Source organism: Stigmatopora nigra, chromosome 9 (genome assembly GCF_051989575.1).
Source record: "Stigmatopora nigra isolate UIUO_SnigA chromosome 9, RoL_Snig_1.1, whole genome shotgun sequence".
NCBI lineage: Eukaryota > Metazoa > Chordata > Actinopteri > Syngnathiformes > Syngnathidae > Stigmatopora > Stigmatopora nigra.
This window is the reverse complement of record NC_135516.1, coordinates 1214395-1241879: the sequence shown is the minus strand read 5'-3', so window position 1 is coordinate 1241879 and position 27485 is coordinate 1214395. Positions and strand designations below refer to the sequence as shown.

The 27485-nt window shown below is 45.5% G+C and overlaps 1 protein-coding gene across 1 annotated transcript in view; it reads left to right on the top strand.

The window, feature by feature from the left end:
* The first annotated feature begins 607 nt into the window (after window positions 1–607).
* The window catches only part of mrpl37 (mitochondrial ribosomal protein L37), a 44561-nt gene continuing 17683 nt past the window's right edge, over window positions 608–27485 (top strand). The window contains exons 1-4 of the mRNA XM_077723787.1: window positions 608–717; window positions 8565–8753; window positions 18013–18164; window positions 25052–25183. Of these exons, the coding sequence (XP_077579913.1) occupies window positions 8615–8753; window positions 18013–18164; window positions 25052–25183 (423 nt within the window). The 5' untranslated portion in view covers window positions 608–717; window positions 8565–8614. The remainder of the gene's footprint in view (window positions 718–8564; window positions 8754–18012; window positions 18165–25051; window positions 25184–27485) is intronic.

Below are 27485 nucleotides of genomic sequence, written 5' to 3'. Positions count from 1 at the left end.
TCCCTCGCTTATCGCGGTTAATGGGGACCGGGACCACCCGCAATAAGTGCATTTCCGCGAAGTAGGGATTCCCCTTCCAAAATGTTTAATTTGAATTTAATTCCATTTTTTTTAAAAAATGTATGATTATTTTTTATTTTTTACCCCCCTGCATACAGTACACCATATGGAATACGGGTAGAGAGAGTGAAATTCATGTTATAACAAAAAAAAAACTGTAAAATATGTTGTTTCAATGTAATATTTGTATTTGTATTTCATTTTTCCCAAAAAAATCCGCGAAGCTCTGCGTCCGCGTTAACTGAAGCGCAAAATAGCGGGGGAACTGTACTTATTTTCCACCATGATTTGCAAATACATTCTTTAAACATCAAACAAATATATTTTCAGTTTTAACCCCACATTGTATTAGACAGGAAGAGTGTAGTAGCCTTGTGAAGAGCTTCACTAGTTTTGGCAAGAACGGAAAATTTTGGTTGGTATTGGGAACCGTTCTGCATAAATCTAAATATATATCATTTAGCGTACCAATTAAAGGTGTCGGAGCCATTGATCCCTTCACTTTGTCTGAACATATTTGTTTCATGTTGATATATTTCAGCAAAACACTCCTCCTCAACCTACTCCATCTTTGTGCCACTCTTCAGTCCAGCCATCCATTGATTGGAAGAAGATTGGTTGCTGAGAATTACTCATTGGCAGCTTCATGGAAAAGAGGTACCATTTCTGAACAAATCTGAATGCTTTCAGTTAATAGTACCTACTTTCAGTACTCGTTCATTTTTAGATTAAGAATGATAGATCTGAAAAACAACTTAAGGAACAGATTAAGAAAGAGTAAGATCAATTTAATTAGGAAATAGGTTTATTACCAGACTGCAGAAATGGGGAGAGCTCAAACAGCGTGAACCGCTCAGTCTGTTGTCCTTCCAGCTCTCACTGAATGACCAGTGAGTGAGTCTTAAATACAGGCAAAACTGACAGTTGTCACCAGGACTTTGGACAGATACGTTTCAGTCATTTGCAGGGCAAAAAGTAATTGATCAGTGTCGGACTGTTGAATATTTGTGCTGAAATTTCAGCAAAACAATCACAAGACTAAGATTGATTAATCGGTCAGACTGTTAAGTGTTTATGCTGACATGTCAGCCATTCACAGTTTGTATGGGAACGGTGCTTTTATACTCACAAAAACTGCTATAATTTTACAATGATCACATTGCAGCTACACGCCCCGTTGTACTTTTACTTATAACTGTGATAGGTTCCCCAATAAGTATTCCCAAATTTACCTTTAAACAGAATGGAGATCTCACTCATAACCGGGTTTCTTGCAAGAGAGAATCGATCCTCACACGCTTTCGGACGAGATCATTCTAGTGAATTGAATCATCTCCTGCCCATTTATTATATAAGATTTAAAAAGCAAGCAAGCATCTAATACATAAGGTTTAACAATAATAAAAAAAATCAGACATAGGCTTTGTCATCATCATTGACTTGACAAAAGCTTAATTGTCATCATAACTAGCTGTATGACGAAATTGGTAGTGCTTCTCCTCCCAGGCAAGGCCCAATAAATGACAATTTAAATGACTCATTAGCACTCTGCCGCGATGAATACATCGCATCACCCCGAGTGCAACCAAATCCAGGCGACTGCAAGTTTGCCTCGCCGATGCCAACAAAGAATAAAATGGATCACTTACATCTCACTATCTTCTCACTACCTTCAGTCAGCCAGTAGGAGGCTGATCTCCGCCCAACGTCCTTCATGTTACCTCACTCCAAAGTTATTCCACAGAAGGGATTGTGTGTCGTGCTACTGCAGGTTCAGAGTCCCGATGGCTGTTGAAACAAAGCTGTCCTTATAAGACCTGTACCATCTGCCAGAGGGTAGCAATTGGAACAGGCCGTGACCAGGGTGGTATGGGTCCCCAACAATGTTCCCGGTTCTGCTGAGATGACGAGGGCTTCCAGTGATGGCAGAGAGCAGCCAACGATCTTCTGGGCAGTGTTAATCACTCTCTGCATGGCCTTTTTGTCTGCTGCCGTGCTTCCAGTGTACCACACTGCAATGCAGTATACCAGGATGCTCTCCAGAGTGGCTCTATAGAAGGCTGCCAGAAGCTTGGTGTCCAAGTTGTTCCTCCTAAGTACCCTGAGGACTCAATGAAGTAGTTTCTGGGCCTTCTTCACCACTGCTGTGGTGTTTGTAGACCAGGACAGCTTATCTGAGACGTAGACTCCCAGGAATTTAAAGGACTGGACCCTGTCTACACATACTCCATTTGTGAGGAGTGGGGCCAGATCTGTGCTGTGCTTGCAAAAGTCCAGGATTATTTCTTTAGTTTTCATGGTGTTCAGTGTGAGATTGTTCGCCGAGCACCAAAGAGACAGTTTGTTGACCTCATCTCTGTAGGCCGACTCATCCCCACCTGAGAAGAGTCCGATCACAGTGGTTCCATTGGCAAATTTGATGATGGAGTTTGACTGGTGGGTTGGTGTACAGGGAGCAGAGAAGAGGGCTCAGTACACAGCCTTGAGGGAACCCAGTGCTCAGTGTAATGGAGGAAAAGAGGTGGAGACCAAGTCTAACAGTTTGTGGTCGGTTGGTCAAGAAGTTCTTTATCCAAGGTGGGAGAGTTTGTCATTCAGAATGTCCGGCCTTCTGGTGTTAAAGGCTGAGCTATAGTCAATGAAAAGCATCCTCACATAATTCCCATGGTGCTCCAGGTGGCTTAGTGCTGTATGTAGAGCAACGGTGATAACATTCTCAGTGAACCTGTTTTCTCTATAAGCAAACTGGTGAGGATCAATTGAGGGAGGGATTGTATTCCTGATATGGCGGGCTACAGCCAGCTGTTCAGCATAAGCTTTAAGCACCTTCCTAGGTATTCCATCTGGGCCAGCAGCCTTCCTGGTGCACCCAGACCCCATTACCAGTCTCACTACCTGTTCCTGGAACTCCAGTGTATTGCTGCAGGGTGGTGGTGGGGGTGTTGAGGCTGGGTCTGATTTGTCAGTCTCAAAGTGGGCAAAGAATTGGTTCAGTTCCTCCGCCAGTGAGGCATCTGCGTTAACAGACATATTTTTGTTATTGTAGTTGGTAATATGTCATATTCCTTGCCACATCTTCTTCGGGTTTTTTCTGTGAATTGCTCCTCAATTTTCTTAGTGTATGCTGCCATCGCCTTTTTGATGCCTCTTTTCAGCTCTGCTCTGGCAGCTCTATATTTTATCTTGTCCCCCGATCTGAAAGCGGTGTTATGGCATTTGATGAGTGCCTGTGTCTCCTTGGTCATCCAGGGTTTTTGGTTAGGAAAAATCTGTATCCAATATTTATAGTGACATTGTCAATGCAGTTTTTCATGTTGGAAAGTACAGTGTTCGTATAGCCCTGGAGAATGTTGTGTTCGCAAAGTTCCCAGTTGGTGCGGGAAAAACAGTCCTGCAGCTGAGAAAGAGCGTCCTTGGGCCAAGTCTTTATTATCTTTATTTGTGGCGTTTTTAGCCTCCGGAGTGGAGTGTATGCGGGGGTGAGAGATATGCAGAGGTGGTCTGATGCAGCTAGATGAGGAAGTGAAGTGGCTTTATAAGCATGTTTGATGTTCAAGTAGACCTGTTCAACAGTTTTGTCCTCTCTAGTATTGCATTTGACGTATTGAATGAACTTAGGTAGAACAGTCTTTTAACACGCTTTGTTCAAGTAACCAGCAACATTAAAGACTCCATTGGGGTGGTCAAGCTGTTGTTTGTTTACAGCCGTGAGCAGGAGTGCCGTGTTCATCAAGCATCATCCAGTCAAAACAATTGCAAGTCCTTCGGAGGGCAAGCGGTATCGCCACCTGGTGCAAAGGCGAAGTCAAAACAATTGAGAGTCCTGGATCTTCAGTATGAGAGGTCAATGTTTCTCAAAACAACTTTGATAAGTCCAGGTGGATAGACGAGCGACCTTCCCGTTGTTTATCACGGTTGCAAGCAAAGCGTTATTCATTGCGAGCAAATATATAATGATTAATATTCCTAGAATAAAGAAAAGCGCTCTTCATTGCTAGCAAATTTATAATAGTACCATAATAACCCTAAAAAACGGTTTCTACTTATGAAATTTTTACGTTATGTAACCTTTAGATATTCAAATTACTGTTCCAGAATATGAAAACTATCCAGCTTCTGGAACCAATTAATTTTGAAAAGAGGGGTACGACTATATATGCATGTGTGCATATATACAATCATACCTCTACCAACGAATGCCTTTATGTACGAAAGTTATGGGTCACGAAATGTTTATATGCAATTGAGTGATTCGAGTTACGGAAAATATCCAAGTTACTAAGTCCCCCAAAATATAAATGCATTTCCTTATCCATTATTTTATTTTCAATTTCCCTTATTAAGCGAATATAAATCAATACAAATGCAACGTGGCACACGCGCACATGCGGGCACACGGGCTAATATAACATGTCAGCGGCTAATATAGCACGCCAGTGGCTAGCATAACATATGCCAGCAGCTAGCATAAAATTGGATTGGATTGGATTGGATAACTTTATTCATCCCGTGTTCGGGAAATTTCTTTGTTGCAGTAGGAAGAGGGTAAGGATGCAGGAATAGGAAAGGCATTTTACACAAATAGGTAGTGAATAGTAAGTCAATAAATAAATACATGAATAAATATATAAATAAGTAACCGTGTTGCTGGGATATACATATTTCATACACATACATATATATAGAAGCACATGTATACTATATGAGAATTCAGTAGGTCCTAACCCACAGCCTTTTTTTGGTTAAAGAGCCTGACAGCTGATGGGAGGAAGGATCTGTGGAAGCGCTCCTTCCTGCAGTGAGGGTACCGCAGTCTACTGCTAAAAGAGCTTCGAAGGGACTCCACCGACTCACTCGTGCAGGGGGTGGGAGGTGCTGTCCATGATGGACCTCATCCTGGTCAGCATCCTCCGCTCTCCCACTTCCTCCACAGAGTCCAAAGGACAGCCCAGAACAGAGCTGGCCCTCCTGATCAGCTTGTTCAGCCTGTTCCTGTCCCTCTCCGTGCTCCCACTTCCCCAACAGACCACTGCATAAAACATGGTAGATGCCACCACAGTGTCATAGAAGGTCCTCAACAGTGACCTGCACATTCCAAAGGACCGTAGGCTCCTCAACAGGTAGAGGCGGCTCTGGCCCCTTCTGTACACGGCATCTATGTTTGTGGACCAGTCTAGTTTGCTGTTGAGGTGAACACCCAGGTACTTCAAATTCTCCACGATTTCAATGTCTTTACCCTGGATGTTCACCTTAGTGGTCTGTTGAGGTGTCCTCCGAAAGTCAACGACCATTTCCTTTGTCTTACTGGTGTTGATGTGCAGGTGGTTTTGCCTACACCAGTCGACAAAGGCTGTGATGACTCCCCTGTACTCCAGGTCGTTCCCGTCAGTCACTCGTCCAACAATGGCGGTGTCATCGGAGAATTTCTGGAGGTGGCAGGTGTCTGTATTATGTTTAAAGTCTGACGTGTAGAGGGAGAAGAGGAGTGGGGAAAGCACTGTGCCTTGTGGGGCCCCCGTGCTGCAAGTTACCACATCAGACGTACAGTCCTGGAGTCTCACATATTGTGGTCTGTCGGTGAGGAAGTCGATGATCCATGCGGCTAGGGGTTCCTTACTCCAGCCACCTCCAGTTTCCCTCTCAGAAGGACCGACTGAATGGTGTTGAATGCACTGGAGAGGTCAAAAAACATCATTCTCACCGTGCTTCACGAGTTCTCCAGGTGTGAAAGAGACCTGTGCATCAGGTAGGTGGTAGCATCTTTCACACCAATGCCTGGACGATAGGCGAACTGCAGAGGGTCCAGCTCTGCATTCATCAGGGGGCTCAGGTGGTTGAGCATGATCCTCTCCAGTGTCTTGATCAGGTGAGAGGTTAGTGCTACCGGCCTGAAGTGGTTTTGGCTCCCTGGGGTTTGCAGTCTTTGGGACTAGGACCATGCAGGAAGTTTTCCACAAGGTGGGGACCTTCTGCAGACTGAGGCTGAGGTTGAAAATATGCAGAATCACTGTGCCAAGCTGATCCGCACACTCTTTCAGTAGTCTGGAGCTGAGGCCGTCTGGACCTAGCCTTCCTTGCCTCGATCTTCTTTAGTTGTTTTCTCACCTGATCGACAGTGATGCAGAGACCGGTAGAAGAGGGGGAGGAAGAGGGGGAGGAAGAGGAGAACATGGGGGTAGAGTTGCTTCTTGTCTGGGGGGTCAGAGGAGCAGGGGCAGGGCTGAATCTGTTAAAGAACTGATTCAGTTTATTGGCCCACTCCTCGTCTCCAGACTCCGGGCCTCTCCCACTGTTGCCTCCATGGCCCGAGATGGTCCTCAAGCTCCTCCAGACCTCTTTGGTGTTGCCTCTTTGGAGTTGCTTCTCTAGCCTCCTCCTGTAGCTGGTCTTTCCCCTCCTTATCTCTCTCTTCAGCTCCTTCTGGACTGTTTTGAGACTCTCCTTCTCCCCAGACCTAAAAGCCCTCTTCTTCTTGTTCAGGAGGGCCCTTAGATCCCTGGTGACCCACGGCTTATTGTTGGAGTAACAACGGACCTTCTTGGAGGGTACGATGTTCTCCACAAAGAAGTTGATGTAATCTGTGATGCAGTGGGTCAAGCTGTCGATGTCTTCCCCGTGTGATTTGCACAGCACCTCCCAGTCGGTTGTCTCGAAACAGTCCCTCAGTACCATGCTGGTCTCCTCGGTCCATCTTTGTATGATCCTTGTGGTAGGTTTTATGTTCCTCACCATAGGGATGTAGGTGGGGATCAGATGGACCATGTTGTGGTCTGAGCGGCCCAGTGGGGGAAGGGGGACTGAGCTGTATACCTCCTTTGTGTTGGCATACAGCAGGTCCAGAGTTTTTTGTTCCCTGGCGCAGCACTTCACATACTGAGTGAAGGTGGGGAGAGTCGAAGTCAAAGGAGCATGGTTAAAATCACCAGAGATAAGAAGGAGAGACTGGGGGTGTGACGTCGGTATCTGGGACAGAGTAGTATGGAGCAGCTCACGAGCCACTGCCGCATCGGCCGAAGGAGGTATATACACAGTTATTATGATGACTTGCGGGGGTTGTAAAACGGCCTGATGCTAACAGCCACTAGCTCGATATCTTGAATGCAAAATTGCTCCTTCACAGTAATATGCCCAGGACTGCACCATCTACTTTTAATAAAGACAGCTAGTCCCCCACCTTTCTTCATACCGCTCTCCTCAGCGTCCCTGTCCGCCCTCACCAGCTGAAAGCCATCCAAGGAGATGAGAGAGTCTGGTATTCGCTCATCCAGCCAGGTCTCCGTGAAGCAGATAATGCAGGTGCTCCGATATTGTCCTTGTTGTTTGGTCAGCGCCGTTAGCTCTTCCATCTTGTTGGGGAGAGATCTTACGTTCCCCATAATAATAGATGGAATGCTGGGTCTGAAGCGTCGCTTTTTCTCCTGACATTTTCGTCCGGCTCTGCATCCTCTTCTCTTCCTCTTTAACTCGGCGGGGAGGTCCAAGTCCAGGGGAATCCCGGTGTTGCGTAGCGCTAACAGTTGATCCTTCATGTAAAGCAGCGTAGGCATGGCTGGGTGGGTCAAAATAGTGTCCAAAATTTTGAAATTTGAATTTGAAAAAATGGACTAAACTAGTAGATCAAAGACTTCCTCTCGCACAGCTTGAGTCTTGGAGTAGAGTCTTGAAATTAAAGTCCAAAAACATTAAAGTATCAAATATAATTATAAAGTTAAGTAACAGGTAAAGTCTTAAGAGACAATAAAAACATAAAATAAAGGATAAAAATCCGTCAAAAAAGCTGTACAAACACAGAATTCGAGTGAGGGTTTAGGGAGCTATTGCAACAAGCAGCCGCTTTAAAACGACGCCCTATGATGATACGCTAGAGGCTAACATAACACATGTTAGGCTAATGTCATGCTACCACATTTTGCGACGAAGCACCCTATGTATTGACAAATAACAGAAAATATACCCGCAACTGAGACTCTGTCCTATCAGATGGTGCATTTTATAGGTGTGAAAATATGCGGCGTGTTTGTGTGCGTGATAGTATTGGTCAATTTTGAAATGATCGAGCATTTTTGATTTGGAAACTTTTTATGACCTAACTTTATTATAACTATTAACTGAACCTGTTTAGGAACTTGGAAACATTATTTTATTTCATTATTTTACTTCTAAGTGTTTTGTAACCTGAAATATTCATGAGTTAAAGCATTTGTAAGTAGAGACGCCACTGTACTTTCCTTCAATTGACTTAAATATTTTCTCCGTCATTTGTCTGCTGAATTGGCCAAACACGCCTGCGGCACCTTAATTTATATTGTACAAAACAAGTTGAGATTCGCTCTTGCCTTTAATTCTGAGAAAATCTGGATTGGACACGTAGACACATGCGTGTTTGTAAGGATCAGTTGGAGCACGAGACGCTGTATGTATCAAACTTTGTTTCCTGGTCAAGAAATAAATTTGACATTTGAAATTATTTGTGTTCAAAATGTTTCTTTAATTCTGTGCAACAGGAAAAAACTTGTTCCAGGTTCGGGGTCAAAATGGCTTATTATGTAGAAGCATGGATCCTCTGCCACGTATCTCTGGGGAGAAGCAGGTGTCAAACACAGCTGACGAAGAACTTGATACTTTTTATCCTGTATCTCCTACTGTTGACCTTCAGAAAGTGCATGTTTATGATGCAGCGAAAAATTGCACAGGTCAGTGGCTCTTCTTTGTCTCAGGATGAATTTACATAGTTTGGATTGGATTGAATTGGATAACTTCATTCATCCCGTATTCGGGAAATTTCGTTGTCACAGTAGCAAGAGGGTGAGGGTGTGCGCGCACACACACACATGCATGCATGCATGCATGTGTATATATATACATATATATATGTGTGTGTGTGTGTGTGTGTGTGTGTGTGTGTGTGTGTGTGTGTGTGTGTGTGTGTGTGTGTGTGTGTGTGTGTGTGTGTGTGTGTGTGTGTGTGTGTGTGTGTGTGTGTGTGTGTGTGTGTGTGTGTGTGTGTGTGTGTGTGTGTGTGTGTGTGTGTGTGTGTGTGTGTGTGTGTGTGTGTGTGTGTGTGTGTGTGTGTGTGTGTGTGTGTGTGTGTGTGTGTGTGTGTGTGTGTGTGTGTGTGTGTGTGTGTGTGTGTGTGTGTGTGTGTGTGTGTGTGTGTGTGTGTGTGTGTGTGTGTGTGTGTGTGTGTGTGTGTGTGTGTGTGTGTGTGTGTGTGTGTGTGTGTGTGTGTGTGTGTGTGTGTGTGTGTGTGTGTGTGTGTGTGTGTGTGTGTGTGTGTGTGTGTGTGTGTGTGTGTGTGTGTGTGTGTGTGTGTGTGTGTGTGTGTGTGTGTGTGTGTGTGTGTGTGTGTGTGTGTGTGTGTGTGTGTGTGTGTGTGTGTGTGTGTGTGTGTGTGTGTGTGTGTGTGTGTGTGTGTGTGTGTGTGTGTGTGTGTGTGTGTGTGTGTGTGTGTGTGTGTGTGTGTGTGTGTGTGTGTGTGTGTGTGTGTGTGTGTGTGTGTGTGTGTGTGTGTGTGTGTGTGTGTGTGTGTGTGTGTGTGTGTGTGTGTGTGTGTGTGTGTGTGTGTGTGTGTGTGTGTGTGTGTGTGTGTGTGTGTGTGTGTGTGTGTGTGTGTGTGTGTGTGTGTGTGTGTGTGTGTGTGTGTGTGTGTGTGTGTGTGTGTGTGTGTGTGTGTGTGTGTGTGTGTGTGTGTGTGTGTGTGTGTGTGTGTGTGTGTTTGTGTGTGTTTGTGTGTGTTTGTGTGTGTGTGTGATTGTGTGTGATTGTGTGTGATTGTGTGTTTGGATTTAAGTTGCCCTTCTGCAGTGCTGGACGGACATTTAAAACAAAACCAAAAAAAATGATCCAAAGACTTGACAACTTTAAAAAATGTTTCTATGATGAAACAGACAAACGTCATAAAAGTGGGAGTTTGCACGACTCGTGAAAACTTTCTGGATGTTTTTTTCAACAAAGACAGAAAGTTCGGAAAATTTCTCCAGCATTTCTTGTGGTTTTGCTGTTGGAATGCTCGCTGCTTTCTCGTTTATTCTTTCTGCATTGCATTCTGTTGCATTATATTTAGTTCCTTCAGCTACTCCATTGAGATGCCTTTTAGTGCCCCTCGACCAACTTAATGTCCTCCTCGCTGACCACTTTTCATTTGAGACCCGGAGTCCGGAGACAGGGAGTGGGCCAATGAACTGAATCAGTTCTTTAACAGATTCAGCCCTGACCCCACTCCCCTGACCCCCCAGACCAAAAGCAACTCTCCCCCCTCATTCTCCTCCTCTTCATCCCCCTCTTCCACCGGTCTCTGCATAACTGTTGATCAGGTGATAAAACAGCTGAATAAGATTGAGGCAAGGAAGGCTCCCGGTCCAGACGGCCTCAGCCCTAGACTACCGAGACAGTGTGTGGATCAGCTTGGCAAAGTGAATCTGCATACTTTCAACGTCAGCCTCAGTCTGCAGAAGGTCCCCACCTTGTGGAAAACATTCTATGTGGTCTCAGTTCCAAAGACTGCGAACCCCAGCGAGCCAAACCACTTCAGGCCAGTAGCAATAACGTCTCACCTGATCAAGACATTGGAGAGGATCATCCTCAATCACCTCAACCCCCTGATAAATGCAGAGCTGGACCCTCTGCAGTTCGCCTATCGTCCAGACATTGGTGTGGAAGATGCTACCACCTACCTGATACACAGGTGTCTTTCAAACCTGGAGAACACGGGAAGCAAGGTGAGAATTGTTTCTTGACCTCTCCAGTGCGTTCAACACCATTCTGCCGGTCCTACTGAGAGGGAAACTGGAAGAGGCTGGAGTAAGGAACCACGTAGCCGCATGATCATCGACTTCCTCAATAACAGAGCAAAATATGCGAGACTCCAAGATAGTATGTCTTATGTGGTAGCTTGTGGCACGGGGTCCCCACAAGGCAGTGCTTTCCCCACTCCTCTACTCACTCTACACACCAGACTTCAAACATAATAAAGACACCTGCCACCTCCAGAAGTTCTCTGATGACACTGCTATTATTGGAAGAGTGACGGACGGGAACGACCTGGAGTACAGGGGAGTCATCACAGCCTTTGTTGACTGGTGTAGGCAAAACCCCCTCTACATCAACACCAGTAAGACAAAGGAAATGGTCATCGACTGTCAGAGAACTCAACAGTCCACTCAGGTAAACACCCAGGGTAGACATTGAAATCGTGGAGAATTTGAAGTACCTGGGTATTCACCTGCACAACAAACTAGACAGGTCCACAAACAGACACCCTGCACAAAAGGGGCCAGAGACGCCTCTACCTATTGAGGAGTCTACGGTCCTTTGGAGTGTGCAGGACACTGCTGAGGACTTTCTACGACATGGACGTGGTCTGTTGGGGATGCGGGACCTAGGAGACGGACAGGAACAGGCTGAATAAGCTGATCATGAGGGCCAGCTCTGTTCTGGGCTGTCCTTTGGACTCTGTGGAGGAAGTGGGAGAGGGGATGATGCTGACCAGGAGGAAGGCTAAAAATGGCTGTGTTATAACCTACCGTATGCATGCATGTACATCTGTGTGTGGCGTGAGTGGCGTCTGTGTGTGTGGCGTGTGTATGTGTGTGTGTGGCGTGTGTGTGTGGCGTGTGTGTGTGGCGTGTGTGTGTGGCGTGTGTGTGTGGCGTGTGTGTGTGGCATGTGTGTGTGGCGTGTGTGTGTGTGTGTGTGTGTGTGTGTGTGTGTTTGTGTGTGTTTGTGTGTGATTGTGTGTGATTGTGTGTGATTGTGTGTGATTGTGTGTGATTGTGTGTGTGTGATTGTGTGTGATTGTGTGTGATTGTGTGTGATTGTGTGTGATTGTGTGTGATTGTGTGTGATTGTGTGTGATTGTGTGTGATTGTGTGTGATTGTGTGTGATTGTGTGTGATTGTGTGTGATTGTGTGTGATTGTGTGTGATTGTGTGTGATTGTGTGTGATTGTGTGTGATTGTGTGTGATTGTGTGTGATTGTGTGTGATTGTGTGTGATTGTGTGTGATTGTGTGTGATTGTGTGTGATTGTGTGTGATTGTGTGTGATTGTGTGTGATTGTGTGTGATTGTGTGTGATTGTGTGTGATTGTGTGTGATTGTGTGTGATTGTGTGTGATTGTGTGTGATTGTGTGTGATTGTGTGTGATTGTGTGTGATTGTGTGTGATTGTGTGTGATTGTGTGTGATTGTGTGTGATTGTGTGTGATTGTGTGTGATTGTGTGTGATTGTGTGTGATTGTGTGTGATTGTGTGTGATTGTGTGTGATTGTGTGTGATTGTGTGATTGTGTGATATATATGTATACATGCGTATATGCGCGCGCCACACACACACGCCCCACATGCCACACACACACACACACGCCACACACACACACGCCACACACACACACGCCACACACACACACGCCACACATACACACGCCACACATACACACGCCACACACACACACGCCACACACACGCCATACACACACGCCACACACATGCCACACACACGCCACACACACGCCACACACACGCCACACACACACGCCACACACACACGCCACACACACGCCACACACACGCCACACACACACACCACACACACGCCACACTCACACGCCACACTCACACATACGCCACACTCACACACACGCCACACACACACACGCCACACACACACACGCCACACACACACACGCCACACACACACACGCCACACACACACACGCCACACACACACACACGCCACACACACACACACACAACACACACACGCGCCACACACACAAGCCACACACACCACACACACATGCTACACACACATGCTACACACACATGCTACACACACATGCTACACACACATGCTACACACACACACACCACACACACGGCACACACACGCCACACACACACCACACACACATGCCACACACACGCCACACACACATGCCACATACACACGCCACACACACACGCCACATACACACGCCACACACACACGCCACATACACACGCCACATACACACGCCACACACACAAATGCCACACACACACAAATGCCACACACGCCACACACACACGCCACACATGCCACACACGCCACACACACACGCCACACACACACACGCCACACACACACGCCACACACACACGTCACACACACACGCCACACTCACACATACGCCACACACACACACGCCACACACACACACGCCACACACACACACGCCACACACGCCACACACACACACACAACACACACACGCGCCACACACACAAGCCACACACACCCACACACACCACACACATGCTACACACACATGCTACACACACATGCTACACACACACACACACACACACACACACACCACACACGGCACACACACGCCACACACACACCACACACACATGCCACACACACGCCACACACACACTCCACACACATATGCCACACACACGCCACACACACACGCCACACATACACACACGCCACACACACGCCACACACACACACACACACCACACACACACACACCACACACGCACGTCACACACACACACATGCCACACACGCCACACACACACGCCACACACATGCCACACACGCCACACACATGCCACACACACACACACGCCACACACACACGTCACACACACACGCCACACACACGCATGCCACACACGCACACACGCCACACACGCACGCCACACACACACACGCCACACACGCACGCCACACACGCACGCCACACACGCACGCCACACACGCACGCCACACACACACACACCACACACACACACACACCACACACACACACACACGCCACACACACCACACACACACACGCCACACGCACACACACGCCACACACACACTCACGCCACACAGACGCCACACAGACGCCACACAGACGCCACACACGCCACACACGCCACGCACGCCACACACGACACACACACACACCACACACACCACACACACACACACACACGCCACACACGCACGTCACACACGCCACACACGCACGCCACACGCACGCCACACACACACACACACTCCACACACACACACACACTACACACACACACACTCCACACACACACACCACACACACACACCACACACACACCACACACACACACATGCCACACACACACACGCTACACACGCCACACACACACGCCACACACACACATATACACACGCCACACACACACGCCACACATGCCACACACGCCACACACACACACACGCCACACACACACACGTCACACACACACACGTCACACACACGTCACACACACACGCCACACTCACACATACGCCACACTCACACACACGCCACACACACACACGCCACACACACACACGCCACACACACACACGCCACACACACACACGCCACACACGCCACACACACACAACACACACACGCGCCACACACACAAGCCACACACACCACACACACATGCTACACACACATGCTACACACACATGCTACACACACATGCTACACACACACACACACCACACACACGGCACACACACGCCACACACACACCACACACACATGCCACACACACGCCACACACACACACTCCACACACACATATGCCACACACACGCCACACACACACGCCACACATACACACACGCCACACACACACACACCACACACACACACACACACACACACACACACCACACACACGCACGTCACACACACACACATGCCACACACGCCACACACACACGCCACACATATGCCACACACGCCACACACATGCCACACACACACGCCACACACACACGTCACACACACACGCCACACACACACGCATGCCACACACGCACGCACGCCACACACGCACGCCACACACGCACGCCACACACGCACGCCACACACACACACACCACACACACACACACGCCACACACACCACACACACACACACGCCACACGCACACACACGCCACACACACACTCACGCCACACAGACGCCACACACACGCCACACAGACGCCACACACACGCCACACACACGCCACACACGCCACACACGCCACACACGACACACCACACACACCACACACACGCCACACACGCACGTCACACACGCCACACACGCACGCCACACACGCACGCCACACACGCACGCCACACACGCACGCCACACACACACACACACACACTCCACACACACACACACACACACACACACACACACACACACACACACACACACACACACACACACACTCTCTCCACACACACACACCACACACACACACGCCACACACACACGCCACACACACATGCCACACACACACGCCACACACACACGCCACACACACACGCCACTCACACACGCCACACACACACGCCACACACACACATACACACGCCACACACACAGACGCCACTCACGCCACACACAGATGTACATGCATGCATACGGTAGGTTATAACACAGCCATTTTTAGCCTTCCTCCTGGTCAGCATCATCCCCTCTCCCACTTCCTCCACAGAGTCCAAAGGACAGCCCAGAACAGAGCTGGCCCTCATGATCAGCTTATTCAGCCTGTTCCTGTCCGTCTCCTAGGTCCCGCATCCCCAACAGACCACGTCCATGTCGTAGAAAGTCCTCAGCAGTGTCCTGCACACTCCAAAGGACCGTAGACTCCTCAATAGGTAGAGGCGTCTCTGGCCCCTTTTGTGCAGGGTGTCTGTTTGTGGACCTGTCTAGTTTGTTGTGCAGGTGAATACCCAGGTACTTCAAATTCTCCACGATTTCAATGTCTACCCTGGGTGTTTACCTGAGTGGACTGTTGAGTTCTCTGACAGTCGATGACCATTTCCTTTGTCTTACTGGTGTTGATGTAGAGGGGGTTTTGCCTACACCAGTCAACAAAGGCTGTGATGACTCCCCTGTACTCCAGGTCGTTCCCGTCCGTCACTCTTCCAATAATAGCAGTGTCATCAGAGAACTTCTGGAGGTGGCAGGTGTCTTTATTATGTTTGAAGTCTGGTGTGTAGAGTGAGTAGAGGAGTGGGGAAAGCACTGCCTTGTGGGGACCCCGTGCCACAAGCTACCACATAAGACATACTATCTTGGAGTCTCGCATATTTTGCTCTGTTATTGAGGAAGTCGATGATCATGCGGCTACGTGGTTCCTTACTCCAGCCTCTTCCAGTTTCCCTCTCAGTAGGACCGGCAGAATGGTGTTGAACGCACTGGAGAGGTCAAGAAACAATTCTCACCTTGCTTCCCGTGTTCTCCAGGTTTGAAAGACACCTGTGTATCAGGTAGGTGGTAGCATCTTCCACACCAATGTCTGGACGATAGGCGAACTGCAGAGGGTCCAGCTCTGCATTTATCAGGGGGTTGAGGTGATTGAGGATGATCCTCTCCAATGTCTTGATCAGGTGAGACGTTATTGCTACTGGCCTGAAGTGGTTTGGCTCGCTGGGGTTCGCAGTCTTTGGAACTGAGACCACATAGAATGTTTTCCACAAGGTGGGGACCTTCTGCAGACTGAGGCTGACGTTGAAAGTATGCAGATTCACTTTGCCAAGCTGATCCACACACTGTCTCGGTAGTCTAGGGCTGAGGCCGTCTGGACCGGGAGCCTTCCTTGCCTCAATCTTATTCAGCTGTTTTATCACCTGATCAACAGTTATGCAGAGACCGGTGGAAGAGGGGGATGAAGAGGAGGAGAATGAGGGGGGAGAGTTGCTTTTGGTCTGGGGGGTCAGGGGAGTGGGGTCAGGGCTGAATCTGTTAAAGAACTGATTCAGTTCATTGGCCCACTCCCTGTCTCCGGACTCCGGGTCTCAAATGAAAAGTGGTCAGCGAGGAGGACATTAAGTTGGTCGAGGGGCACTAAAAGGCATCTCAATGGAGTAGCTGAAGGAACTAAATATAATGCAACAGAATGCAATGCAGAAAGAATAAACGAGAAAGCAGCGAGCATTCCAACAGCAAAACCACAAGAAATGCTGGAGAAATTTTCCGAACTTTCTGTCTTTGTTGAAAAAAACATCCAGAAAGTTTTCACGAGTCGTGCAAACTCCCACTTTTATGACGTTTGTCTGTTTCATCATAGAAACATTTTTTAAAGTTGTCAAGTCTTTGGATCATTTTTTTTGGTTTTGTTTTAAATGTCCGTCCAGCACTGCAGAAGGGCAACTTAAATCCAAACGGGTAAGAACCCGTAGCGAGAAATAAAGTGGGTGAAAAATTAAATCCCTCAAAAATGATAAGACGTTAGTTTGTTGTTAATGTTTTTGTTTGAATTCTTAATTTAGTGTTTATTTGATGTATGTTCATGTGTTTGGGTGCTCTTTGTTGGCTGCCATTAGCTTCCTCTCGTTCAACTGCGTTTAGATAGGGATTGATTCTTAATGTTGGTTATTCATTTCAAGACATTGATGATCCATTTCCTTTCATTTGTGTTTCTCGCATCTTTCATACAAAGTCTGGACACTTTAGAGGGTTTAGTTGGTAGTTGTGCGAGGACCGTGGAACGAATTAGATAATTTACATATAAAATACCTCTCTACTCATGAAATTTTCAACTCGTGAAAAAAGTTCTGGAGCCAATGAATTTTGTAAAAAGAGGTACAACTGCACTGTAATATTTTATTCTATTTGATACGACCACTTGATTATTTTTTCTGTGTAATTATAGACATGTATTTACAGTTCCCAATTGACTATTTAAATATTGAAAGCATAGTCATTATTTGCAAGAACATACAATTTAAAAAATTAGATGAATAGTCATTCAAATGTACCTGACCGGCCCCCAAATAACTCGAACTTGTATGTACATACCATAAATTCAAGAAAGAATGCCCAGATCTCATGATAGGATCTTCAATCCAAGCACTTTAAGGAATCATGTGAACGAGTCCCCCATAATTCTTCCTATTTTATTTTTCATTGTTAATTTTTTTCCTCCAGGTTTTAAAAGACAACATTTTTACCCACATGTCCACACACTTTACTTCCTGGATGATGATGCTCAATGCAAGCTTCGGCCAGATCAGTTCAGAGCAAAGATGATCTTGTTCCTTTTTGGAAATGCGCTTGCACAGGCACATAAACTATTTGGAGTAAGTATGTGGGTGCCTTCCTAACCTTTCAATGTTGTCTACCATAGCTATGATAGTTCTGCACTGTACCTTGACTGTTCCAAGGACGCTGCTCAACATTTAAATCTACCTTATTTTTGCTATATTTCAAGGCATATAGATTAAATTGGGTAAAAGTACAAATGTGCATTCTCTCAATTGATACCTGTAATATGTTGAAACCACTCAAGGCCAGAATAGGACTCGTATTCAACCATGCACAGGCCAGTTCTCTAAGCTTTCCTATCAAACAATACTCTGTTGCAGCTATTATGGCATCAGGGACCTTTGGCATTCAAATTAATTCGTAGTCACTAGTAGTAAGTAACCTTGAGAAATCTCAACTCATAAATCAAAAAGTCCCTCCCTCAAATTCAGATTGGCTTCTTGGGGACCATAGCGCTATATCGTGTTCGAATTTACAGCCTCTTGGACATCATTTTAGGCCCGAGATATGGCCCAAGGAAATCATGTTATCATGCCGTGGCCAAGTCAGCTTTCGTGTATTTAGTGATTTATCACATTGAAAAGTTTATTATAAAATAAAGCAATTTCCTCCGTATACGTATATTTGTTCTCTTGATTTAGTTACTGGGAAAAATGCATTTTTATCATCTTAAGCCTGAAACCATTTGTACACCGCAAAGATGAACTCTGATAGAGTGGTTGTTTGCCATCCCAGACCTGACGCCCGTCTTACAGTAGGTAATGGGTATTTTCTTCTGGAGGCTTTTGCTCTTGCCCTAAGGCCCTGGACGTACTTGGGCACCCAAAATGCGGCCAGCGGAAGCAAATTAGTACTCAAAGACCGGAGTATATTGAAATTCCAGGGCTATTTTGAAACACCAAATTCAGGATCCTGGTCAATACTTCTGATGCTGAATGTTAAACACTCAGGAAAAAAAGGAAGTATCGGTGAATATTCCGACGCCAGCAAGGATTTAATCCAAAGGTGAGGCGTCACAAGTGCCTAACGAAGACATTATCTTTACCTCTCTATATATCTCTCTATCTTTCTCTATCTCTCTGTATCTCTCCATCTCTCTTTCTCTCTCTCTCTCTCGCACTCTTTCTCACTCTCTCGCCCTCTCTATCGCTAGCTCACTATCTCTCTATCGCTAGCTCTCTATCTGTTTATCTCTCTATCTCTCTATCGCCCTATCTACATCTCTATCTCTCTATCGCTCTATCTACATCTCTATCTCTATTGCTCTATCTACATCTTTATCTCTATCGCTCTATCTACATCTCTATCTCTCTATCGCTCTATCTACATCTCTATCTCTCTATCGCTCTATCTACATCTCTATCTCTCTATCGCTCTATCTACATCTCTATCGCTCTATTGCTCTATCTCTATTTACATATCTATCTATCTCTATCTATGTAATAGATGGATACAATAACGGTGGGCGTAACCATCACCATCTGATGGGCATTACGTATTACGAACAACCCGGATGTTGATGGTTTAAAAGCCTTTCTGTGAGTATCAATAAACTACCCTCCGGCACGCATGCAAGTTGGCTCCGTCGTCCATACAGCAAAGTTATTACTGTGGTTACGAGGATGGGATACCTTTTCAAGTTAGTAGGGATTTCCAGTTTCGGTATGCGGAACTAAGGCGTTACACGGAGGTAACGGACTTTGAAAATTAGCATTAGCAAGAGTTGTCAAGGTAACGGGGGCGGGGCACCATGGCGAGGTTCATTGGAAATCTCGGCAAATACAAAGAAGGTAAAGAAGACTTCGAGTCCTGTGTGGAGAGGTTTGAACAATGGATGATTGTAAATGAGGTGGAGGACGGTAAACAAGCCAACGTTTTCCTTGCGATAATAGGTGCCAAAGCTTACGGTCTGCTAAAAAACCAATGCATTCCAGAGAAGCCAGGTAGCCTCTCGTATGAGGCATTAAGCGAAAAATTATCCCATTACAACCCGAAACCGCTGGTGATCGTGGAGCGATTCAAATTTCAAAAAAGGAATCTGAAGGAAAACAAGTGTGTCAGATTATGTTGCGGCATTTAAGCAGTTGTCCACCTACTGCAAATTTGGTACTCATTTAGATGAAGCACTAAGAGACAGATTTGTTAGTGGATTGAGAGTGGAGGCTGTTCAGAGAAAGTTACTTGCAGAGCAATATCTGACATTTAAAAAAAACACGCAAACTGTCGCTATCGACGGAAATTGCATCAAGAAATACATTGGAGTTCGCCAGCAAAATGGAAGGACCTGGCACAGTGAATAGGATCGACAAGGAGAAAACGAGCAAAGGTGCGTGGAAATACCAACCAACCACCACCAGGATAAATCCACAAAAATTGGAAATTTCAGACCACAGAGAGCAGAAACTTACCAACCCTGTTACCGATGTGGCGGTAGCATTCACGAAGCTCAAGTATACCGATTTAAAACAGAGATATGCTACAAGTGTTACAGGGTAGGGCACATGGCAAGGATGTGTACAACAAAATATAGGCAAGGACACACACGGTATGTAACTGAAGATATAATTGAGACAACAGGAAATGTTGATGATGCATTTGTTGGGTCATATCCCTTGGATGCCGTGTATCCTGCAAATACAGTTGGTAATTGGAAGAAGGAAATGACAGTAATATTAAAATTAGACGGACATCTCTAGAAATGCAGCTCGACACAACAGCTGCTGTAACACTTGTTTCTTAAAGAATATATAGGAGACATCTCTCGCATCGACAATTAAAAGTAAGTTAAGTGCAGCTGTCGACCTTTTCCGGGGAGAACATTCCTTTGATGGGACAAGTAAGTGTAAAGGTAGAATATGGGAATCAGAGTGGTGATCTACCACTGGTAATCGTAGGAGGTGACAGACCTGCCCTCCTTGGCCGTAACTGGCTCCAAAATTTAAAACTACACTGGGCAAGCGTTTTCGCAGTTAGACCAGCGAGAGAATGTGACAATTCAGATATAGAGGCAGTGTTGCGGAGACACAAAGCAGTGTTTTCTGAGGAGGTAAGCACGATTTGTGATTTGAAGGCCAAAATTACAGTAAATATACCAAACCAATCTTCAGGAAGGCCATGCCAGTACCGTATGCACTGAAGAATGCAGTGGGGCATGAGTTGAATTGCCTAGAAAAGGCGGACATTATCTCAAGGAAAGAACATAGTCAGTGGGCTGCGCCCATAGGGGTAGTGCCCAAAGCAGACAAGTCAATTCGTATCTGCGGGGACTATAAGGTCACAGTGAATCAGAGTGTGGAATAAGAGACCTATCCACTACAGACTGTTGAAGACCTTTTTGCCACCCTAGTTGGGGGCACTATTTTCAGCAAATTGGACTTGTCACACGCTTACCAGCAGCTGGAGTTGGAAAAACAGTATTTAACGATAAATACTCACAAAGGACTTTATGTGTACCGTAAACTTCCATTCGGAGTGTCCAGTGCACCTTCTATATTTCAGAATGTGATGGACTAGATCCTCCAAAGTTTGGAGCACGTGACCTGTTTCCTGGATGACATATTGGTCACAGCGAAAACAAGAGCTGAGCACCTAAGGAATCTGGAGGAGGTACGGAGCCGTCTGGTAAACTACGGGGTCAGAGTGAAAAGAGCCAAATGTGAATCCATGCGAGAGAAAGTGGAATACTTGGGGCATCTGATAGATAGGGGGGGATTGCACCCCACTGAGACGAAAATTGCAGCCATTGTTAATGCACAGAGCTGCGGTCTTTTCTAGGAATATTGAACTATAATGGTCGGTTCATGAAGGATCTGTCGACACTGCTGCAGCCGCTACATCAACTGCTAAGGAAAAAAGTTGAGTGGAAATGGACAGTTGAATGTGCAGCGGTATTCAAAATGCGAAGGAACAGTTAGTAAAAAAAACCCGTAGTCGTTCATTATGACAACAAGAAACCCCTGAGACTAGCATCAGATGCATCCCTTTATGGAATAGGGGCAGTCATGTCTCACATAATGGAAGATTGGGAGGAGAAGCCGATCGCGTTTGCGTCCCGTACATTGCCGGAGGCAGAAAGACAATACAGCCAGATAGAAAAAGAGGCTTTGGCCATAATTTTTGGCGTGACCAAATTTCACAAATATTTGTATGGCCGAAGGTTCAGTTTAATAACTGACCACAAGCCACTTCTGACCATTATGTGACCAAAGTCGGGAATCCCCACTTTAGCTGCTCTGCAAATGCAGCGTTGAGCGCTGAGACTGATGGCTTACAATTACAATATCGAGTTCAGAACGTCGGCGGAAAACGCCAATGCAGCTGCCTTATCTAGACTGCCGGGGAAGGGGAAGGATAACACAGCGGAGGAAAACAGAATCTTCTACTTCGCAGTAGTGGATGAGCTTCCCGTGCAGGCTACGGAGATTGCAAAGAGCACTCTAAAGAACCCAGTCCTGTGTAAAGTACTGGAGTTGACTCGGTCTGGGTGGCCAACTCATAACCAGGACGAGAGACTTAACCCATACTTTTCCCGGAAAAATGAACTGTTTGTGGAACAAGGATGCATATTATGGGGAATTCGAGTTATCATTCCACCAGCACACCGAGAGCGACTTCTGCAGAATCTTCACCAAGGACACCCGGGAGGATGCAGGATGAAGGCCTTGGCCAGGAGCTACTTGTGGTGGCCGGCCACCACAGCTGGACAGGGACATAGAATATACTGTGCAACAATGTGGGACTGGGAGAATGTGTTATGGTCAGATGAAACCAAAATAGAACTTCTTGGTAGAAACAGAGGTTCTCGTGTTTGGAGGAGAAACAATACTAAATTGCATCCAAAGAACACCATACCCCTGTGAAGCATAGGGGTGGACACATCATGCCTTCGGGCTGATTTTCTGAAAAGGGACCAGGACGACAGAGCTGTGTAAAGGTAAGAATGAACAGGCGATGTATCAACAGATTTTGAGTGAAAATCTTCTTCCATCAGCAAGGACATTAAAGATGAAAAGTGCCTGGGTCTTTCAGCATGACACAGATCCCAAACACACAGCCAGGAAAACAGAGGAGTGGCTTCATAAGAGGCATTTCAAGGTCCTTGAGTGGCCTATCCAGTCTCCAGAACTCAACCTCATAGAAAATTCGTGGAGGGAGTTGAAAGTATGTGTTGCCCAATGACAGCCCCAAAATATCACTGCTCTGGAGAAAATGCAAGCAAGTGTGTGAAAAGCTTGTTAAGAGTTACAGAAAACATTTGACCTCCGTTATTGCCAACAAAGGGTACATAACAAAGTATTGAGATTAACTTTATGCATTGACTGAATACTTATTTTCCACCTTGATTTTCAAATAAATTATTTAAAAATCAAACAATGTGATTTTCAGTTTCTTTCCCCCCACATTTTCTCTCTCATGGTTGAGGTATACCCAAGTTGACAATTAGTCTTCTCTAATCTTTTCAAGTAGGATAACTTGCATGATTGTTTTTTTCACTAAATATATACTTTTCAAACCAGCCCTTGCTTGCTCACTAGAAGCACTGGTATGAGGCTAAAGTTCACATTCATTGTCTTGGTCAAGAGCTAAGCTATCGTGAAAGGTTTTGCCATTTGTTCTATGTATTTTGGTATCCAGAGGTATCTTGTCCTTACAGTCCGAGATCCAGACCGATAGGGCATTCTCCATCTTAACAATGATTATATTTCATTCATTGTGGTTACCACTCACTCTGTGCCCTTGGAACAAAAATATATTGTTGCCGTTTTCCAAATGCAGGATAGATTCGTTTATGCTGTAATGGGGTGTTACTTGGGCCTACTTATTGCCTACTTTCGTCATATTTAGCAACTTCCGTCACTCACCATGTTTCCATTTTTTGTTAGGCTCATTATATTCCTTAGATGACACAGACGCTAAGGAGGTATTTTCAATGGGAATTCAAAATCCAAACAATGCTGGAATGTTTCGTAGTCTTTCTGTGCTAAAGGACTAAAGTATTAACATACTCATCACTCATCATTTAAGTGTAAAGTACAAAGTCAAGTCAAAAGGAATGTATTAAGTAATATTAAAATGTAATTAAAAAAAAGATAGAGGGGCTGTAAAACCCAAAAAACAAACAAGTGGACAGAGCTACTTCCACTGACTTCCGCGCGACGGCACCAATTTGGGGGACGGGGAAAAACATTATTTCGACAACGCCGGCGGGCCGGATTAAAACGCCGTATGTGGGCCGTAGTTTGCCCATGTCTGGTGTAGATTAATGTATACCACAATTGCGTGGTATAGCTTTTGCATATCACGGTACGTCAATACTACAGAGACATTTTAAACGGCGACTTAAAAAAAGTATTTCCCCACAGGTGATTTGCGCAATGCAATATTTACTCGCAACAAAACAGGAAATTACAAGCCATCGTGCATCTCGCCCATTTATAGAATTTTTGGCGCGTCATTCTACGGTGAAATATTGCTGCTTCTTAAGCACTGCGGACCAACCAATTCAGCACCAAAGAAGTGGAGCTCTGACTTCTGGCATTTTTTTATCCCATCTTCTGCCTGTGAGTTTCAGCGTGGATTTTCACATGTTAATGAACTTTTAAAAAAATCTTTAACTGAAAAATATGCAATGTACTGAATCCGCAAATGTTGAAGCCGTGAAGTGGTGAAGGATCACAGTATGTAGTAAAATTGGGAGTAAAAACATCTCTTTTCTATTACATGTTATTACAATTCACAAATATCTGCTATACTGACTGGCCACCAATTCAGGGTATCCCCTCCTATTGCCTGAAACCAGCTGGAATAGGCTTCAGTGACCCTTGTGAGGATTGACCGCAACAGGGAATGAATGAATTAATATTCTGCCCGAGTGACTTCTATTTTTTAATCTCTTTCTCCTCTTTTCTCCATTGTTATGAAGACCAAGACATATCGTGCCTTGGATCATCCTATCACATTGCAGGCGGTCGGGACCAACGGCAGACTTTTCCAGTTCATTGTTCTTCAACTCAACACCACAGATCTGAAAGGAGATAATGGCATCAAAAATCAGGTTTTTGTCTTGTATCTTAATTGTCCACACACATTTTGTTTTACTATCAAGGTTGATGAATGCTTAAATAACAAGTTCAGACAAAACTAAAACTGAGGATGTAGAAATTAAAATTCTTGACCAAGGCACAAATTATGCTACTAAACATAGTAATACGACTAGCCATCCAGAAGAAGTTTAAACCTTTTGTGTCATCCATAATTGGGGGGTGAAGCCAACAAGTGGATTGCTTTTGTGCATTCGCTAATGTTAAAGAAAGACTACAAATTCCAGTGGCACGTCTGCAGATTTTTTCAGCAATCCTGAACTTTGCTTGTGGGATTTAAATGGTGTACAGCAATGAAAACACAATCCAAATGACACATCATGAATTTTCCAATGTCCTTGGTAAGAACATCTAGAGTTGTTTACAATACGCAATGCCCTTGTTAGGGAGTGTTTATCATGGCCGTAGTAGACATAATATTGCCTTTTTCATCCCCTTGATATAAACAGGCAACTCTCTCAATGTGCCTTGAATCACATACAGTGGTACCTCGTGATACAACAGCTTGTCATACAACATGCTCGTAGTACGACGGAAATTTCGATCGAATAATTCTCTCGCGATACGATTAAAATTTCGAGATGCGACCAAGGCAGGTGGCCATGACATGAGAGGCTGTTTATCATTTTAGTCTTTTTGTGCCGCATCTTTCGTGTACAGTGGTACCCCGACATACGATCGTAATCCGTTCCGAGACTGAGATTGTATGAGAAGCTTTACGTAACTGATAGGTTCATTAATAATTACCCTTTGTAATTATCAATAACTGCAGGCAGACATCTTATTCAATTATTGACATTTAATTAAATAGATTGGATCACGGATAAGTAACCTTAAGGGAGGCGATCTTCCAAAGTATCCCTCTCGAACAGTATTTTGCGTACAGCTTAAAGGCATTAAACAAAAACAATCACGCCTTCATTTGACCTAACAATCATATAACAATTACATAAAGAAGCCCGAAGTGCGTCACGAGTGTTATGGACGTGGCAGAAACAACATTCTTGTTATTGGCCAAATGACCCTGGCCTCGTTACAAAAGGGACCACCGAATCTCGAAGACCCAGATTGGGTAGATTGTTTGTATAAACATCCTGGGACAGGCAGTCCAGTTTAAGGATGACTTGGCGGTTATTGGTGACCTCGCTACACTTTGAGAATAATAAGAGAATGATTTAACAAAGAAATGACTTAATACAACTATATTTATAATAGTAATACAGAATAAACCCAACATTCCCCCGTTTTTATAATATGTATGTTATTAATCATTTCTTAGTAATCACGAAATGGTAATGTCGGTGACTGCGATTTTATCCGCCTACTCCTTACTCTCATGGCTGGTCTGAAAGAGAAAAAACATAATCATATTCTTCCAATTGGTCCTCGGATTTACCGTACTCCTGGACCTCACTGCTTTCCCCAAACCGTCCCATAAGATACAACTCATGTACTTTAGAATTTGTAGGGGCAATTGCAGTAATTATGAGTCGGCTTAGCAAGGAGCGCAAACGGGATAATACAGCACCCACACAATGTTAGGATAGCGGTAATTGTGCCTATAGTCACCACGAAGGATGTAGCCAAATCTTTATATTTTCCAAAGGTCTTATCCCACCAATCTGACAATGCGGACGTATCTACTCCAGAATGCTCTTGCATATTGCAGTTCAGTGTCTGCGGGCCAGTAATGGCCCTGGTGAGAGATCCACTGGGTGACGTGTTGTTCGGTATGAAGGTGCAACATTGTTTTCCAAACATTGCACACACGCCCCCTGTTTCAGCAAGGATCATATCCACCGCTATGCGATCCTGGAACACCATCAGACTGGTAGCTGCCAGTTGCTCCTTTATGGCCACAAATCCCTGTTCAGTATAATTTCCAAGTTTTTGGACATTGTAATGTAAGTAATTTATTCTATCCACATTTTTGTTTGGGGTGATTAGAAGGAAGATAGACTCCCAACCTGCTGCGATCTGATTAGCCAGCTTATACTCATCTGGTACGCCCCGGGGGATGCCAATCGCATCAATGTATGTTGGATCTCCTTCCCTCCATGCCTCTCGACGATGTCGGGAGGGTCGACCCTTCAGCACCTCCGAATTCTGAGCCGCCAATTGTATCTCCTCCACTGTGGATGGAAAAACAGACACCGGTAAGAGCAGTGAGACCAAAGTACCTAGTCCTGCCGCGTTTCAGCAGGAGTTGTATAATTTATCTACCACACCACCACCATAGGCCAGAACGTGGTATCG